Raw genomic sequence first — 17,815 nt, 5'->3', positions numbered from 1 at the left:
CCATCATCAGGGCTGCTGCCTTCCTGGCTCTGACGCTGTCACACACACGTACACTCAGCTCTTGTGGTCAGCCTCCTCCCTGCTGGTTGTTAGTGACAATGGCCTGGCACCGTTACTCTGATTCCTCAGAGCCGCACATGGTGCAATGGCCACAGGAGCATCAGACAGACGCCACGCCGCCATCCTCCCCGGTCCCCCGCCCCCCGCTGCCAGGCAGGCTGTTCTGGTTCCTTCCCTTTCAGGACTGCTGTGTCCGAAGTCTCCTTTACTGGGGGTGCCAGTGTCCCACACCACGTCAGATGTGCTGTCTTTTCCAAGTTCTTGACTCAGAAGCAAACAACGTTCCTAGCTAATCCATACATCTCCCGCACCAGTCCTTTCATCATTGGAAAAATACCTTTTTTTAAAAAGCCATCCATTCTGCTTATTAGTGTGGATTTTTAGTCCAAATTCTAGTTAGCCAGAGCTGGCCGCCACCTCCAAGAGGCCGCCACCTCTTTCGAATGCTAACTCCCCCTGCAGTGTCTGCTGCTAATGAGATTCCTCCGTTGTTAATTAACTGTGCCCAGGATGTAAATAAAACCAGTTACCACCTTCTTCATGTCTGTGCTACAGCGTGTAAGAGCACATCACAGAAGTATGTCGGCAGATCACCCGGGACATCTGAACACCTCACTTTTCTAGGCGGGGGTGGCAGTGCCAACTGGTGCCTGCTGAGGCCTGCGGCCCCCAGACTTCCAGCCCTTAGGCGTCTGCCTGCTCCTCCTCTGAAGATAAACTCCTGCTGGGTGTTTGCCTTAGCAGAACTGACAGCTCTGGGAAGTGACTAGCTTCACTGTAGCTCAGGCCGACTTGTCTCAGCCCATGTCTCCATCTTACTGCAGTCGTAAATCCACTCTCCTCCCGTGTACCAAAGCCCCTGCCTCCCTTACAGCCAATCAGAAGTCTGCTCCCCTGTCCCTTTGCATTCACAGCCCCGTCCTCAGTAAAAGACCCTGCAAGTTCATTCACAAGCGGTGAACACGCGGGCACCTCTTGCTTGAATGGCCCTCTGTTGCCTGTGGCAGCATAACTACTAAACTTTCCTTTGTTCTTGAACTTCTCCCAGCCTTTGGTAAACTCTTTTACCACCCGCGACACCGGCCCGCCATGTGTCCCCCAATATGTGTTACTTCTCTGCCTGCCCAGTCACCCGCCCAGTGAATCTGTGTGCAGGCATTTAGGTGAATTGAGCACACACCTTGGACCAGGCACAGATGAGGCTGGGGGTTCAACATAGAACGAATCCTGCCACATGGAATGTATGATTTGGAGTGGAGAAGGGGGAGGGACTGCACGTGTGATGGTTCAATACAACCCTTCACTAAATTTTAGGACAAGAAACTGGAGCTAGTGATGTGACTCAAAAGCATTAACTTGGGCGGGAGCACTGAGAAACCGCCCCCTCCCCCGAGCGCAGTGCAGTCACCCCAGCGGTGCTGGGAAACCCTCAGCTCCTGCATCACTGGTCATGTGAGTAAACACAGAAAGTCCTCAGGACAATGCCTTGCAAACTGTCGGGCGCCAGGTGAGTGCTACCCATTAATGTCATTGTTTTTATTGTTTCCAAATCAGGAACATTTTAAAACAACAAAGACGTGTCTTTCTAGCTCATTTCCCAGCTGGGAGCTGAAAGGAAAAGGCAAGCGTTGGTGCAGAATATGGTCCCCGAGGGCATCCCTCCGGTGTGTGGCCAGCATCCTGAGTCCTAGTCAGAGCTCAGAACCCTCTATAAGCAAGGGCTTTCTTTTTGCTCCCCAGGTGTGGGGCTGACCTCTGGTACTAATGTCCCCTCCTCCCCTCAGCTCACCTGATCCCAAAGAAAACATGTCCAGAGGTCCAGCTTTAAAATGTTGAAGCCAAAAAGTAAAATCTCTCTGTACCAGGAAACTTAAAAAAAAAAAAAGTCCTTAAGAAAGGAGGCTGATATTACTGTTCTTGATAATAATGTAATTACTGAAGACAGAAGGAAACATTTCAAGAATTTTAAAAAGCCCTCATCTCTAAAAGCTTGCCCACTACTTATTTAGTCCAGGATCTATTACCAAAAAGGGGAGATGACTGGTCAGGGAGTTCTGGGTTAGGAGCACGGCTGTGGTGTCGAGCAGATGTGGGTGTGAATCCCGTCTGTGTCCCCCGCTAGCTGTGTGGCTGTGGGCCAGTTACCGAACCTCTCTGAGCCTAGATCCACATCTCTAAAATGGGAACAGTAATAACACTACTGGCCTTTGCTAGATGGGTGTGAGGGTAAAACAAGATACTACAGACCAGGTGTGTGACACTCGGCGCCGTCCAGCACAGTGGTGACCTCTGTCCCCGTGCAATGTACACAGGGGTCTAGGTGGAGGTAGGAATAGAAGCTGCATCTGCTCCCTCCTCTAGCTCAGCCCCTGCTCCCCAAGCAAAGAAGAAATGCCCCAAGGGACCCCCTGATACAGGCAGACGGATGGCCCTTGGAGGGAACGGGGACTTCTCCATGGAGAAGACAGTGTCCCTCAAAGGAATATGATGTACCCATTTGTTCATTTATTGAATGCTTCTATGCCTACTGTGTGCCAACCCAAAGGAGAGAATCATGGATTAGGTACAGATTATTCCAAGAAAGTTTTCACAGACTGGGAAGAAATGAACCCAAGTATTTCGTGAGCCAGTGTGAGGAGAGGCAAGTACAGGATATTATGGGAACTCACAGAGCCTAACCCGGCCCGGGTGGTGGGAGGGAGGGGTGGCTGTCAGGAACGGCTTTCTCAAGGAGATACCTGAGCTGAATCCTGAAGAGTGGGTAGGAGCTGGGTTAGCCTGAGATGGAAGAGGAATGGGGACAGGGGTCCATGCAGAGGAAACAGCATCTGGCTGCCAGGGGCTCAGAACCCCATAGAATGTCAGAAGTCAGCCAGAAGGGCATCATGTATTGGGTGACTTCTGTATACATACATTGTCATCAAGACCTCAGAACAATCTGAGATTAGATATTATTTCCTCATTATGGAGGAAGACGAGGTTCAGAAAGACAAATAAGTTGCTGGAGGTGGTCCCACAGACACCGGCCAGGGCTCTGGTGTTCACCTTCAGGTCCATGCGACCCCAGGCCCACCATCTTTCCAACAAAGCCTGCGGCCACATGCAGCCTGGACCCCAACCCCCCAGGAACCCCCACACTACTCTAGCATCCAGAATGCCCTCCTCAGGCTTCCCTGATGATACATAGATTCCTGCCTCTTTTTAAAAATTTAGTTGAAAAGTTTTTTTAAAGTTAGATGAAAACTCTCTCCTGATTGTCCTAGATGGTTAACTGTGCCCGGCTCTTTCCTTACACGGCTCCTTACTGGTGATGCGCACTCTTCATGAACTGGTCAAAATATGCCCTGCAGCCTTTTTCCATATTTGTTTCCTCCTCAAAACCAAGGGTCCTTGAAGTCAGGGGTTCTCTTCAAGGGTGGAGGCCAGGCCTTAAGCCTCTTGTTCCCCCAGCGCCTAGCCCAGAGCGTGGCTCTTACTAGGAGCTAAGTAAGTGTTTGTTGAAATAACACATGAGTGATGTAATGAACAGTAGCTCAAATGGTACCACAGTCCAATAATCTGCTCATTGTTTCACTGGGGACTGAAGTGATTCAGCTGTTGTTTGCTCCAGACAATATTTGAACAGGGTCTTTTGGCGAGGTTAATATTAATTCAGGTTTGTCCATTTCACTACGCCGACGGCAGTATAAATAAGTCGCTGACAGAGGCAGAGGGCAGCAGCGGCAGCAGAGGGCAGCGGGCTTCCCTGGAGGGTAAGTCGCCTCTCTCCCCTTGGGGACAATGTGGTTGCACACGTGCAGGCGCTTTGTTTTTACTATGATTCAGGTAGCATCTGCCTTAAGCAAGATGATGGAAGATAAGTATGATAAGTGTGTGTGCATATTTTCTGGAATCTTCTCCACTATTCTCCCGACCGCATGGCCCCCTCCCGCTCACTGCCCCCCTCAGCCACAATGCCCTCCATTTCTCAGATGGGGTGGATGGAGGAGGCGGTGAAGGGTGGGGTACTAGGGGGAATAATGGCTGGCAGTGGGAGGCAGGGGCCATTGCGGGATGGATAGAGGAGGCAATGACGAAGTGGGACAGAATTCTCAGGACCGTGAGTCTGGTTGGCAGGAACCAGGACATGACGGTTTCTCTGCCACCTGAAGAATTTGGACCCCTACCCCTTTAAGCTCATGGGGAGCCAGGAAGAGGAAATGATGATTGACACTTGGGGGAGCTCACGCTGGCTGAAGGGTGGCCAGAAGTGTTGGTGGGGGGAAAGACTGAGAGCCGAGAGATGTTGCCATGGCAACTTCGGCGGCATCACAAAAAATTGTAGACTAGGTGGCTTAAACAACAGAAATTTACTTTCTGACAGCTCTGGAGGCTGGAAGTCCGAGATCAGGGTGCCAACATGGTTGGATTCTGGTGAGAGTCCTAGTCCTGGCTTGTAGATGGCCATCTTCTCATTGTGTCCTCACCTGACCTCAGCTTTGTGGGAGCACACGCAGGGACAGAGTTGGGGGGAAGCCAGAAATCTGGTGTCTCTCCTTATGTGGGCACTAGTACATGGCCGTACACAGGGGCCTCGTGACCTCACCTAACTCTGATTGCCTCCAAATACTATTATATTCAAAGTTGAGGCTTCAACGTGGGAGTTCTGAGGGACATAAGCCCTCAGTTCACAGCAGATATTATTTCAGTCACCATGACAAGGGGCACCAGTGGTGGCAGGGATGCTGCAGAGAAGTGGACCCTGTGCCCAGAGCTGGACTAGGTACCACAGGAAAACAAGGAAGGGGAGGGCATGGCCCTGCCCGAATGAGGTGAGGCTTGAACGCAAATGCAGGTCACGGTTCTCGTCTTCCCTCTTCCCATTGGTGGGAGCAGAAGTTCCACCATTCGTGCCCCCTTCAGTTTCAAGGCCTGATTTTGGTCTCTGGCAGTCATGAGGTGGGGGCACATATGGAGCCAGGAAGGGGTTTTTGCCCTGACAGTGGTTAAGGGGAAGTAGCTGCGAGCATAGGGAGGGCCCAAGTGAGGGGGCCCGGATTTCCTGAGATGACCTCTGCGAGGCCCTTGGTCCAGCTGATGTCCAAGTTGCCTAAACACCACCTGGGCTTTACTTTAGAAATCACACCAGCAGCTCTAAAGTAAGATCTGGCCTGCATCTGGGCTTCCTGCTGCTAGCAAGTGCTTTTGGCAAGATTGAATTTTGTGGGTAAAAATCTAGATTTCTGCCTGCCTCAGAAACAGACAGACAAAAAGGCTGGCACTGCTGACCCAGCACTCCCACAGGGAGGTGGCTGGGGATGAGCAGCACCTGTACCCTTCGGCCTGGGCACACCTCTCCATTTTCCGCAGTCCCCAGTGCTCCCTATTGCATTACACTTGCTGTCTTGACGCATGTATGTTTCTGGCCAGATCTGGTAGGCATTTGAATCTGCAACCCTTGCTATCTCTCTCCTCTTGGTTCTTTCCTTTCCACAATTTTTAGAATTTTGTCATGAACCCTGAATAAAAAAAGGAAGAAAAGCAAAGGAAAAAGGTAAAAGAAACCCCAGTGTGGATGGAGAAGGAACTTGTACAAGGACTCACTTGCAGTGTAGGCTAGAGGCAGACCCAGATCCCTCTTCATCAAGTCACTCATCTTTAATTTGTTTGAAGTCATGTTCAAAATGCTCCCAGCTAGCATCCTCCAATCAACGACTAATAGCAACACTACCCAGCCAAACAGCACCCATCTAAGAATGAGCGTTTTTCAAGCCCCGCAGCATTGAGAACATGTTCCACAGAATGCTCACCCGTGTACCTCTTCTTTCCAATAACAGCTCTCAGGATTGTTGCAGAAATGTCCCACAGGAAAATGCATCTGGCGCTGTCTCTGGTCCTCATCCTCTGTGGCCTTTTTAATGGCATCATCTGTGAAAATCAAAGAAACTCCCAACAGAGCATTTACCCAGTCTTATTAGAGAAAATTCCATCTCTCTCCCAGAAGACGGAAACTGGTGATGAGGCTTTTGCCCAAAAATTGTTCAGGGCTCTGTTAATTGAAGATCCTAGAAAGAATATCATCTTCTCCCCCGTGAGCATCTCCATTGCCCTGGCCATCCTCTCCCTGAGGACCAGATTCACAACGCACACTAACCTCATTGAGGGCCTGGGACTCGAGCTCAAAAAAATCCGAGTGTTGGACACACAACAGGACTTGCAGCTTCTTATCCAGATGCTGAACAAGCTGGATAATCAGCAGCAACTGAGGCACAAGGACATTCTCTTTGTTGATCGCAACAGGAGGACCAACCAGATGTTTCTGCAGGAGATAGACAAGATAAATGACGTGGACGTCCAGATGATTGACTTTAAAGATACAGAAAGAACCAAGATGGCCATCAACAACCAAGTGGCTGAAAAAACACAACAGAGAATCAAAGACTTAATCACCCATCTGGACCCTCAGACCGTCCTATATCTTGTCAACTATGTTTTCTTCAGAGGTGAGGTTGATTAAGTGCATGAATTCCCCTTTGGGGTAATCTTTGCCCTTGTGTTTCCTAAAAGGTTTAAGTCAGAAAAATATATATAATTTTTGTACGTATCTCCCATTTGCCCATAAGCCACTAGATCCGAAACTTCTGAATTTACTCTGATACCATTGTGTTGTCTAGCATCTTCCAGTGTTTCCCCTCTTAACCCTCTCAGTCCTCTTGTTTGCCGCGCTTCAGAGATTTTGGAGTAGAACGCGTACCTCTTGCTGGTAAAAAAGAAAAACAGAATCCTTTTTGCAGAGGCATGAGCATCAGCTAATTCACTTGTTTTGTAAGATCAGATCAGAGTGAGATGAGGTATCTTCCCAAGCTGCATTCAGTGTTGAATTTGGGGTCACACGCCAGGTGTCTAAAATATCACTTTAAATTCCTGGTCACAGATCTTACGTTGCCTGTGCTTCTTCAGGTGGGTTCACAATTGCTACTCACCGGCATCTAGTGATGCCCTCTTCCTCCTCTTCCTCAGTCTCCTTCCTCTATGGACTCTCAGCCAATGGCCTCTCCTCCTGCCCCGATGGGGACAAGGAGGCAGTTTAGACGATGTCCTCCACATGCTCAGCGCGGAGCCTGCCCACACTCACACGCGTCTCCTCCTGCTTTCCAATCCTGTCACAGCCAAGAAGTGCTTGTCCCCTCCCCCTCCTCAGGGTGGGTCCCCTTCCATCTTCCATGCCCAAGGACTCCCCCAACTTTCCTCTTACCCCATAGCTCATGATTTTTCCCCCTTTACTGGTTTCTCCTCTTCTGACTTCTAAAAGGTGTCTCCTGCCTCATCTGGGCTTGTGGCCTCAAATACCGCCTGCACTCTGATGTTCTCCCATCTCTAGATACAGCCTGGGCCACCTCTTTTGAGGTCCAGACTCTAATATACATCTGCCTACTGAAATCTCTTTTGGATGTTGCACAGACTCCCAAACACATTCCCCAAATCTTGGACCCTTTTAACGTTCTCCACATCCCAGAGAATCACAGAGCCATCCACCCGCCTGCTCCAGACAAAACCGTCCCTCAGTCTCCATATCCAAGAACACAGCAAGTCCTATGGATTCTGCCTGCAAAATTTAGCTTTTAAAAAAAAATTTTTTTAATTTAACAGAGGTACTGGGTATTGAACCCATGACCTCATGCATGCTAAGCACGCACTCTACCACTGAGCTATATCCTCCCCCCACAAAGTTTATCTTGAATGTGTTGGCTTCTCACCATCTCATCTACCATATTCCTAGCCCAGGTCACCACTAAGTCTTACCTCCATGACTTGCCCCAGTTGTCTACTGACTCTTTCTTCATTCATGCCTGCCTCTAATCCTGATCCACTGGCCAGAACAATCTTCTTAAAATATAAAATCACCTTATTCCCCCGACTAAAGCCTTCCTGTAGAGTCCTGCTGCACTTGGAATGTGATCCCACCCAGAGCGGGCTGTGTGTGCTTTGAGTTCTGCTGGTCCCTCCAGGGTCTCCCCATCTCTACCCCTTTCATGCCTTATGCCTCACCCACGATGACCTTCCCTTCTTCCTTAAAAAGGCCTGTGGTGTTCCTTCCTTAGGAATGTCCTTCCTCCCATTCTTTGCCAGATGGAGCACCCTCTTCTTTTAAGCCTCAGTCCTAAATGGCCCCCTTCCCAGGCCATCCAGAGTAAGTCCGTCCGTGCTACTGCTCAGCTCCTTACTTGAGTCTTTCCTAATGCTCATCATATTCTGAATCACTTAAGAGTGGTGGGTTGCTTTTCTCTCTCCATCCCCCCCTGGAGAGTAGACCCCATGAGGACACAGGCCTCCGCTGTTTTATTCACTGCTATAACCTCAGTGCTCAGTATGGTACCTGGCACATTTTAGGAGCTCAAGAAATTTTAGACTTGAAAGGATCAATTAATAGATATCGTATTATGGCTTAAACAAGATTCTTACCAGGACATGAAGACTGTCCGTCCTTTGCATGATAAGTGAGGGAAATTCTCATAAAACAACACTTCTCAGCACAGGGTGCTTGCTCAAGCTACCGGGACCATCTGTTATTCGTATTTGGACCCACAGTTCCAAACTGGGTGCCCGGGGCATAGAAAGTGTGGCACAAATGATCTTGGAGGAGCCATTTCTCTGGATATTCCAGGGAACCCTCCAGCATGATTCCCTCTTAAATCTCCCCAAAAGGTTTATCTATATCACTCTTCCAAGGGCAAGTAATAGAAACAGAGCAGAGGGGATCATGAACCCGGCTACTAAATCAGAAGCAAGGCTGATGCTTGTAGAGATTTCCCAGACTTGCCCAGATGGCCCTCACTCTGAGTGACAGGTACATTTTTTAACTGGTGTGTACACTGAATCTTCTTTTAAATCCACTGCAGAAGTCTATTACTTAAAGTAGGATTTTGCACAGGCATGTGTCTTTCTGATGAAAAGTTTCCCTTCTTAAATAAGTTAAATCAAATTTTTAAAATTGAAGTGTAGTTGATTTACAATGTTAGTTTCAGGTGTACAGCAACGTGATTCAGTTACACATATACATACAAGCATTTTTTTTTTTCAGTTTCTTTTCCGTTATGGCTCATTACAAGAAATTGATTATAGTTGCCTGTGCTCTACAGTAGGTCCTTGTTGTTTATCTATTTTGTATATAGTAATGTATATCTGAAGTTCAATGAATTTTAAACAGATTTCTTTGCCATTGGACTTCTTTGAACTCTTAATACATTCAAATGCAGTGGGAATTTTCAAAGAAAGGACATTGTAATCAATGTTTCCTAAATTCTTTAATAACAAAATCCTTTCTTGGTGTTACAACTAGGGAGGTGAGTTTTTTGGGTAAACATCTTTTGCAAAATACAAATTTAAAGGAATTCTCTGCTGAATATTTTTCAAAATAGCTTATTTGGCTTTCTTTCCTTTGCACCAATCTAGAATTTTAAGTATTCTGTTCACTAAGGTCACGGTGTTGCTGTAAATAGACTGCTTCCTTCCCAAGCCTGTCACCCCTGGGATCCCCAGACACGCGGGTGGTGACGCCTTCTCCACCAGATCCCTCTTTGACCTTTTTTTCTTTCTGATTTCCTCAGGCATTTGGGAAAGAGCTTTTCAGACCAGCCTCATGCAGAAGGAGGCCTTCTATGTGAATGAAAACACCAAAGTGCAGGTGGACATGATGCAGAAGACGGAACGAATGATTTATAGCCGGTCGGAGGAGCTGCTGGCTACCATGGTTAAGATGCCCTACCGAGGAAACGTGTCCCTGCTTCTTGTGCTTCCAGATGCAGGACAATTCGACTCTGCTCTAAGACAGATGACTGCTAAGCGAGCTAGACTTGAGAAAACCAGTGACTTCAGGTATGCTGTTCTGCAGGCACCTTCTAGATTCACATAGAATTTTTGCTCAGACCTCACTTCCTCTATGCCAAAGTCTTATTTGGGGAGGAGGAGATTTTGATATCTGGTTACTTCTTAGCATGTTTGTAGAAAATGAAACAAACCAAACAGGAAGAATAGTGGCCTGAATCCCACTAACCGCCAGAAGCCCCTTAAGCTCTTAATTATGGGTTCTGTTAAATACCTGCACAGTATCAGAAACCCACTTCATATAAGTTCAAAGTGGGTAAAGAGAGGGATTTATTGGAAAGATACATGGGAATTTCACAGCACCCATAGGAATTAGCACAGCCAGGTCTCATGAGGGAGTGGAACCAGGGACAGCAACGTCCCCTGGAACTCCACCTCTCTTGGTGTCACCAGTCCTTGCTGCTAACCTCTCTAGCTCAGCAAACCAGTTTTTCACACACTCTTTAGCACATGATCCACTTACCCCCAAAATATTTTCTGAGCATATAGTCTATGCCAGAAATTGCTTGGTGCTGGGAATATGATGGTTAGCCAAACACATGTCTGTTATGGTGGAATTTTCCGTCTGGTGGGAGAGGCAGATCGTCAACTAAGAAATATGCAATTTCAATTTTTAGTAATAGCTATGGAGAAAACGAGTAGGGTGATACAACAGAGAATTCAGTGGAATATTATTAGGAGATCTTAATTAGGTACGACCGTCAGGGAAGGATCCTAAGGAGGTGCGTTATAAGCTGAGACCACTGTGGACAGACACAGCCCTCTTCCATTCAATCAAACGTTCCACTCCAAAGTAAATCTGGCAACTTTCAGTTCCAATTACATATTTCTGGAAGAGAGAATTGAACTGATCCAGCGTGGGTATAGTATCCACCAAGGTCCAATCAAATATAAATTGCATACTGAAAGCATGATTTTCAAGGCCCACCTATCGTAGTGGTGGGGTTAGGGGACAGCCAATGTATTATCTTCCAGGAATAAATGTGTAGATTGGGAAGAAGTCTCCAAATATTGTTTACTCCAATAGTAGAGGGTCACCGCAGAGTGCACCTGCCATCTTCTGTCACTGTTGTGTCTCCCACATTGTTCCTGGTTAGGACAGAGGGGTACAGCCATAGAAGGACCCAACTGAATAGGCTGCTGTCCAATCAGAAGCTTAACACCACCCTGACACAGGCTAAAATGTATTGATTTGTGAGCAACAAAAACTGTTGAGCGGGAGACATGGCGCCGTGCATTCTGATAATTCTTTAGTCATAGAGTTGCTGATCTGTACAAGGAGGCTTCCTCCTCTCTGTTCAAAAGCTTATTATCTGGGCTGGAGCTTCCTCTCCTGTGAAGACTCCCACTGCTCTACCTCCGGCAAAGTGACCTTATGCCCTAGATTTCCCTTACCATGTTTAGATCACTGCCCAGTTAAATCCCTTGCTTATAGACAGAGAGTTGGAGGGACTCAGGGCTGGATCGCCTTGGTCTGACCCTCATCTTCTCTTGTGCAGAGAGCCTGGGAAGAACATCATTTGAGCAGTAAGTTATATTCTGAGCAATGGTTTATTTGGAAATTCAAAATTGCAGCTTATACTCCAGCATCTTTCATCGCCCCCAAGCAAACACTCATAGCAAACCTTTTTAACCTTTCCACTTGGAAGGGGCCTTTAAGCCTAAGCAAGGTGCCCCCTCAACCCTGGACACTAGGAGAGGGACCTAGTTCACATTCCTTGTTGTTTTCATTCTTAACAGATTGGTGCACTTAGTTTTGCCCAAGTTCAAGATCTCCTCCACAATAAACTTGAGACATCTGCTTCCCAAGATTGGCATCAGAGACATGTCCACTAGAGCAGCAGACCTCCAGGGCATCGCAGACAAGGCTGCCCCATCCGTTTGGGAGGTGAGTGGGGCAATTTCCAGAGTCTCTATTTTATGCTCAACAGTCCTGATTGGAAAACAATTATTTTAAACAGCAGTTATAGCTCTTACTTGCCTGGGTCCACGGGCTTTGGGGTACTTTTGTCATTCGTTCATTCAAAAGTGATGGCATCAAGCATGTTTGGAGGTACTGGCGATAAAGTCGTGAGGCAGCCAGACAAGATCTTCCTCTCACAGGTGTCCCGTGAGCACGTCGACAGACAGGAGGGTTTTATGTCCGCCAGTGCACACTCTCTAAAGAAGGAGAAGCAGGGAAACTGAAGAACGTGCGGGGTGGAGTGGGCAGAGGGGTGGGCTGGGTTCGCCTTGCTGCAGACGCCTGAATGAGCAAGGGGGCCCGCACCTGGGGATGTGTGTTCCAGGTAAAGAGAGCAAGTGTATCCTGGGGGGATGTGAACTTGACATTTTTGAGGAACCCCAAGAAGGCCCAGGCAGCTAGAAGGGGGAGTGAGACAGAGCCTGGTAGGAGGTGAGGACAGAAATCAGGCAGGGTCTGGACATTCAGGTCTCCCAGGTCCTGGACAGGACTGGGGTTTTATTCTGACTGACGCGGGCGACCACTGAGGCTGACATGTGCTGATCTATGCTTTACAAAAGACCACTCTTTGCCCTGTGGAGAACAGGCAATGGCCCTGGAGGAAGAGGGAGGCCAGTTAGGGAGCCTGGAGGGCAACCCAGGTGAGAGGTGATGGAGGTCGGACGGAGCATTCAGAGGGGGGTTAGCAGCAGTGGGAGGGCTCCGTGTACATTTTGAACACTAAGCTGAAGTGTAGGGAAGGAAGAGTCAGGTTTGTAAACTGGGGCCTGGTAAACAATGGAGCCAATGCCTGAGACAGGATAGATGGAAGTGGAGTGGGTTTGGGTGAGCAGGCAGGGACCAGCTCTGCCAAACCTGATATGCCTGTTAGACATGCAGATGCCAGGGGGCATTGATGAGATCACTTTACCTCTCCCAGTGGGCACATGGGGCTGCCTTCCAATTATTCTCCCAAGGTCGCTAACCGGCTGTGTACTCTGTGGCCACCCCATAGCATTTGGCCCAGGACATAAGCAGCAATCACAATTCCTCACCGTGCTACAGCACTAAGCAAATCACAAAGCACTTTTTCATTACTTTCTCTGGCTTGAGTCTCCCAATGACCCTGGGGAGTGGGGACAGGGCAGGGGTCCTGTTCTTTAATTGAGAGATGAGGGAGCTGTCACTCAGACATCGGATGGAGTTCCCAAGGTTGGGATCCCACTGGAATACAGTTCTTCCTGTAGCCTAGTGGGTGTAAGTGTGACTTACTGTGCCCAATTCAAACAGAATCCACCCGGCCAGTGTGCACTGAGTGCTGGAGGCCGGGCTGGGTTTGAGAGATGCCGAACTCCTCACCAGTAACGCGAGCAATGCCCTGGCCACGTTTCCCCGCAGGCCCTCCTGCAGAGCAGATGGACAGACGTGCACGTCCAGGCACAAGTCCTTCCCCAAGGAGGGAGAATTGGCCTTGCCTTGAGGGAGACAGCAAAAACTAGCCCCCTACCCGTTTCCATCATATCCTTCTGGAAAGTGTATGAAAGGACTCTCTCTCAGCTCTTCTGCGGGATTTTTTTCTAAGCCTTCAGCCCACTCAGCATTCCTCTGTGTTTTATTCCTCTTTCCTCCCTCTTAAACATGCAAACTCCTTGAGTCACTGGCCCTGCTCTGGGAGAGGCTGAACTCAACAATCACCAACCCCTCCCAGGGAGCATCTGACTTTCAATAGCACATCTGTTTGCTGGGATCCCAGGGAGGTTTTCCAGGAATGGAAGTCAGCTTTCCTCCACCTGCCATGAGCCGTGGAGGGAGGCTGCCTCCCTGACCTCGCCAGAAGGGATCACTGGGCCTGGGCACACCGCCCGGCATGTGTTCTCAGCCAGTCAGGTGAGTTCATGCCCAGAGCTAAGCGGGAACCTGTTTTCCTCCCAGGCTGTGCATCATGCTGAGCTAGAGGTGAGCGAGCGCGGCTTGACCGCGGATGCAGCCAGAGATGCCGCCATGTGGAAGGTCCCCGTGGACACGAAGGAGGTCCCCGTGGTCGTGAAATTCAACAGACCCTTCTTCCTGGTTTTGGAGGATCAGATGACTCAAAAAGACCTCTTTATGGGCAAAGTCTTCAACCCCCAAACTGAGTAGAAGTGGGGTCAGGCTGTGCTGAGTGGAGAACTTAGCTGGTCATGAATAAAATGAATACAATTCACCATCTGTGCATCCAAGGAGTTTGCTACTGAGAAGTGTGGCTGAGAGTGGAGGGGGGCCGGGTCACGGCTGGTCTTCTGTCCAGGAACAGAGAGGGTTAAGAAGCGGGGGTTTGGGGCTTTCCAGGGACATTTGGCCAATGCGTCTTCTGTCCTGGAACAAGGCTGTCATACGCAGGGAAGCAGTTCTGAGGAGTGTGAGCAGGTGAGGGAGGGCTGTCTCAGGCTGTGGCTGTCTCAGGGGTCTTGCTCCCTTCCCCGCTGGCAGTCAGAGCCCACCCCCCTCATCTGCACAAGAGGACTCACACCAACTCCCCCGGCCAGCCCTGAGTGGAGACTGGCCCCACCACAGAGGGAGGGTGGGGAGAGGAAGGGTCAGGACCCACAATCACCTCGGGGGCTTCCGTGTGTTTGCTCAGCTCCAAGGGGAAATGGGTGGTACCCAGAGAAGCAGAGGGCCCCACCCAAATAAGTTGACAGCATCCTCTCTGTCCCATACCCTGGTCTCTTTTCATCTTTACAGCAACCCTCCATGAGGGAGTTATCATGGCCCCCAACTGGAGAGGAAGTAAAACCGAGGAGGGGAAAAGAGACAGGATACTCATGCACAGAATGGGGTGTGTGTGTGTGTGTGTGTGTGTGTGTGTGTGTGTGTTAGAGAGAGGGAGAGGGAGAGAGGCTGGGATGTGGCTACTACCTGGCTGGCCGTGAATTGCCTTGGACACACGGGATCATGAGGTCTAGTGGCAACCAGTCATCTGACCTGGGAAGTCAGACCCGGCGGCCATGAGCACAGCTGGCAGACTTTGGCCAATCAGGCCGACCCAAGGGTGATACCCAAGAGGCAGAACCCGGCCTGGGTGGGCTAGTTCGGTGCAAGAACCCAGAACAGACTAGGCCAGAGGGTGAAAGAAAACTGCTCCGGTAGAGAGCCCAAGCTCAGTGCTGAAGGCACAAGGCCAGGAAGGAGACTGGGGGCCAGCGATGGGGCACGAGGGGCTGGCTGCTCGTCATGAGATGACATAATGAAGCCAGAGCCGCCTGGGGGTCACCTGTAGGTCTAGAAGCCTTGGACTGGATGAGAGAGGGCAGGGTCCCCCAGATCCACCAAAAGTCCAAGTCCGGTGGGGTGTGGGACATGACACAAGTGTTCTTTTCTGGGGACAATGTGACCCTGAAGGAACCCCATCCACTCCCAGAGGCGTCACTTCAGGACTTGAACTTCCATTCATTTAAGAAGGATGCTCAAACGCCCGAGAAAAGAGCTTGCCACTTACATCACCACTTACAGCCCAAGCTCCAAGAAAGGAGAGCCCTGGGGGGGGGGGGGGTCCCAAGAGCAGCATGGCTCAGTCAAGGAGATAACTTGAGAGAGGAACCGTAAGGTGGATTGTTCTAGAAGATGTGGAGGAAGTGGTGTCAGCAGCACAAGCAGATGAAGGAAGGCCTGGAGATGCTTGCTGGTGCGTCCACAGTGAAGGCAGAGGGGGAAGATGCTCCCAGAGGATGCTGAGGGCCGGATTCCATCAGTAGAGGGCATCCCTGGAGGATTACGAGGTCTGGTGTCCCTCGTGCTGGAGGGAGGTGGGCAGGGACATGTGACACAAGGAGATTGTTGGCACACGTACAAAAACGACTCTGGGAAATGACTGAGAAGCACTAGGCACCCAGGGCAACTCTGTAGACTTAACCAAGCCCATTTGCCCAAGTTCACGGTGAGCTGGGCCTTCTCACAGACATCAGTGCCACAACCCGCAGTGCCTTCACCAGAGGCCAGGGTAGGTGTCTTTGTGACTGCAGCGATGAGCTGGAATGGTCTCAAGGCAGAGTAGACAGTGAGATGAGACCCGTTCAAGGTCATGTTCATGACCTCTGACTCTGAGTTGGGACATACAAGTGAGGTGTCTGTGCACCAAAATCAAAGATTTTCACTCCAGAAAGGAAGCCAAGCCCCCTCGAGGAGGTGATGCTCAACCCTCTCTCCTGCTATCACATGACACATGTGATGGTTCATTTCATGTGTAAATTGTCTGCACCACACTGTCCACGTATGTGGTCTGTTGGCACCGCAATATCAATGTGCACACACACACTGTATGCAGAGAGAGCTGATGGCTACTCTAAAAGTTTATTAAACTACACAGGCTTATAAAGCAAAAGAGAACAATATGGAAAATGTTTAACTATGGTATGTCATTTTATGACTCCCTAGAGGCACAGATTGTTTTAAGGTCAGGATCTTAAGGTCCTTTGATATTTTTGATAGATTACGCTCGTCACAGAGCCAGTGAGCCTTACATCTTATCAGGGTGGAACATGTAGGAAAATAGCTGCTTGACAACATTCTTTCTGACTCAGGCGGCTGTGCCTGTCTTAGGCTGCCCCCCTCTGGGGATCTTACCCGTCATTGGCTAACCAGCCTTCTCACCTCTGAGTCTGCAGCCTTTTATAACTTGTTTACCATTCCAGCCCAAGTCTTGTTCCTTTGTTCACACAATCAGGGGGCTACAGTGGTCAAACATTCTTCTCGATGTTTTGGTGAAGGTGTTTGGAGAGGAGATTAACATTTAAATTGGTGGACTTCAGGTAAGGCGGACGGTACTTCATCATGTGGGTGGGCCTCATCCAATCAGTTGAAGGCCTGAATAAAACAAGGACTGACATCTCCTGAGCAAGAGGAAATTCCACCTGGGGCAGCCTCCGGACTTGACTGCAACACCCACTCTCCCTGGGTCTCCAGCCTGAGGGCTTACCATGCAGATTTTGGATTTGTGATCCTCCATAATCATGTGAACCAATTCTTTAAAATATCTTTCTCTCTTTCTCTCCTTCTCTTTCTTTCTCCCTCCTCGCTCTGGGCCAGGCAGTGCACAGACACTGCCCATGTACAAACACATTGGGTTCCCACCACAGCTCTGTGAAGTGGGCTCTATTGTGACAGAGTCTGCAGTAGATCCCAAAATGGGAGACCCTCAGAGTCGTTTCTTCTCCGCTAGCATGTGACAAATGACTGTAATGAGCCAGCCAAAAGTGAACTGGATTCCTTAGATGAGAAAGGAACTCTGGCCATAGACTTCAATTCTCGTTTATTCATACTGCAAATGTGTCTTTATAAAATAGCCAGAAAGTTCTCAGCACTGTTCTAGACCCAAGGGTAGGATCTCAAGCAGTGGTGGGTGGAGCCAACTCCATCAGTGCCTAGTCCAAATGTCCTTGGCCTTCACACTTCCAGTACGTACTGATTGGACCCTCCTGTGAGCACCTACAGCTCTCCCCTTGGGACTTTCACACACCAGACAGGCCAGAGGCACCTCCAGCCCCACCCCACTGGAGAATCAGATTCAGGATCCTGGAAGCCTTTATGTTTTAAAAGTTCCTCTTGATTGGAACCACAGTGCCAACCCAGACAAGCTTTTATTTTGCTTTACGTGCAATTAAATACTTCTATTTTTAACAATGTTTTATTGGGTTTTTATTATAAATAAAATGCATGCTCTTTGTGAGAAATTAACGGAAGACAAAAATCTACAAAGAACATGAAAGTTACCCAGTTCCATCAGTCATGAGAAACATACTCACTTAGTTCCAGGTTTGGTTCTAGATCTTGGGTAACAGAAGAGTAAACAAGAGTCGATGAACTCACTTTATGGGGCTTGTGATGCAGCAGGAGAGAGGAGAGAAGATTTTGCTCTGTTTTCTAAATTTCCTGCCAGTCTTTTTTTTTTTTTTTTTCTATACATGGATCATA

The 17,815-nt window shown here is 49.0% G+C and overlaps 1 protein-coding gene across 1 annotated transcript; it reads left to right on the top strand.

Moving 5' to 3' along the window:
• The first annotated feature begins 3,753 nt into the window (after positions 1 to 3,753).
• Positions 3,754 to 14,005, top strand: LOC102505718 (uteroferrin-associated basic protein 2). The gene is made up of 5 exons (XM_014558820.2): positions 3,754 to 3,812; positions 5,877 to 6,542; positions 9,648 to 9,915; positions 11,665 to 11,812; positions 13,799 to 14,005. Exons 2-5 carry the CDS (start codon positions 5,897 to 5,899, stop codon positions 14,003 to 14,005), a joined length of 1,269 nt encoding a protein of 422 aa, XP_014414306.1. The 5' UTR covers positions 3,754 to 3,812; positions 5,877 to 5,896.
• Positions 14,006 to 17,815: the final 3,810 nt, after the last annotated feature.

The sequence above is a fragment of the Camelus ferus genome, chromosome 6 (genome assembly GCF_009834535.1).
Source record: "Camelus ferus isolate YT-003-E chromosome 6, BCGSAC_Cfer_1.0, whole genome shotgun sequence".
NCBI classification, from domain to species: Eukaryota; Metazoa; Chordata; class Mammalia; order Artiodactyla; family Camelidae; genus Camelus; species Camelus ferus.
The sequence above is the reverse complement of the archived record's forward strand: the minus strand, read 5'-3'. Positions and strand labels throughout refer to the sequence as shown.

Coding starts and splice junctions, on each gene's coding strand:
- LOC102505718 (XM_014558820.2), top strand. CDS start 5,897: ATGTCCCACAGGAAAATGCATCTGGCGCTGTCTCTGGTCCTCATCCTC. Junction 6,543..9,647: donor CAACTATGTTTTCTTCAGAG/GTGAGGTTGATT, acceptor TGATTTCCTCAG/GCATTTGGGAAAGAGCTTTT. Junction 9,916..11,664: donor GAGAAAACCAGTGACTTCAG/GTATGCTGTTCT, acceptor CATTCTTAACAG/ATTGGTGCACTTAGTTTTGC.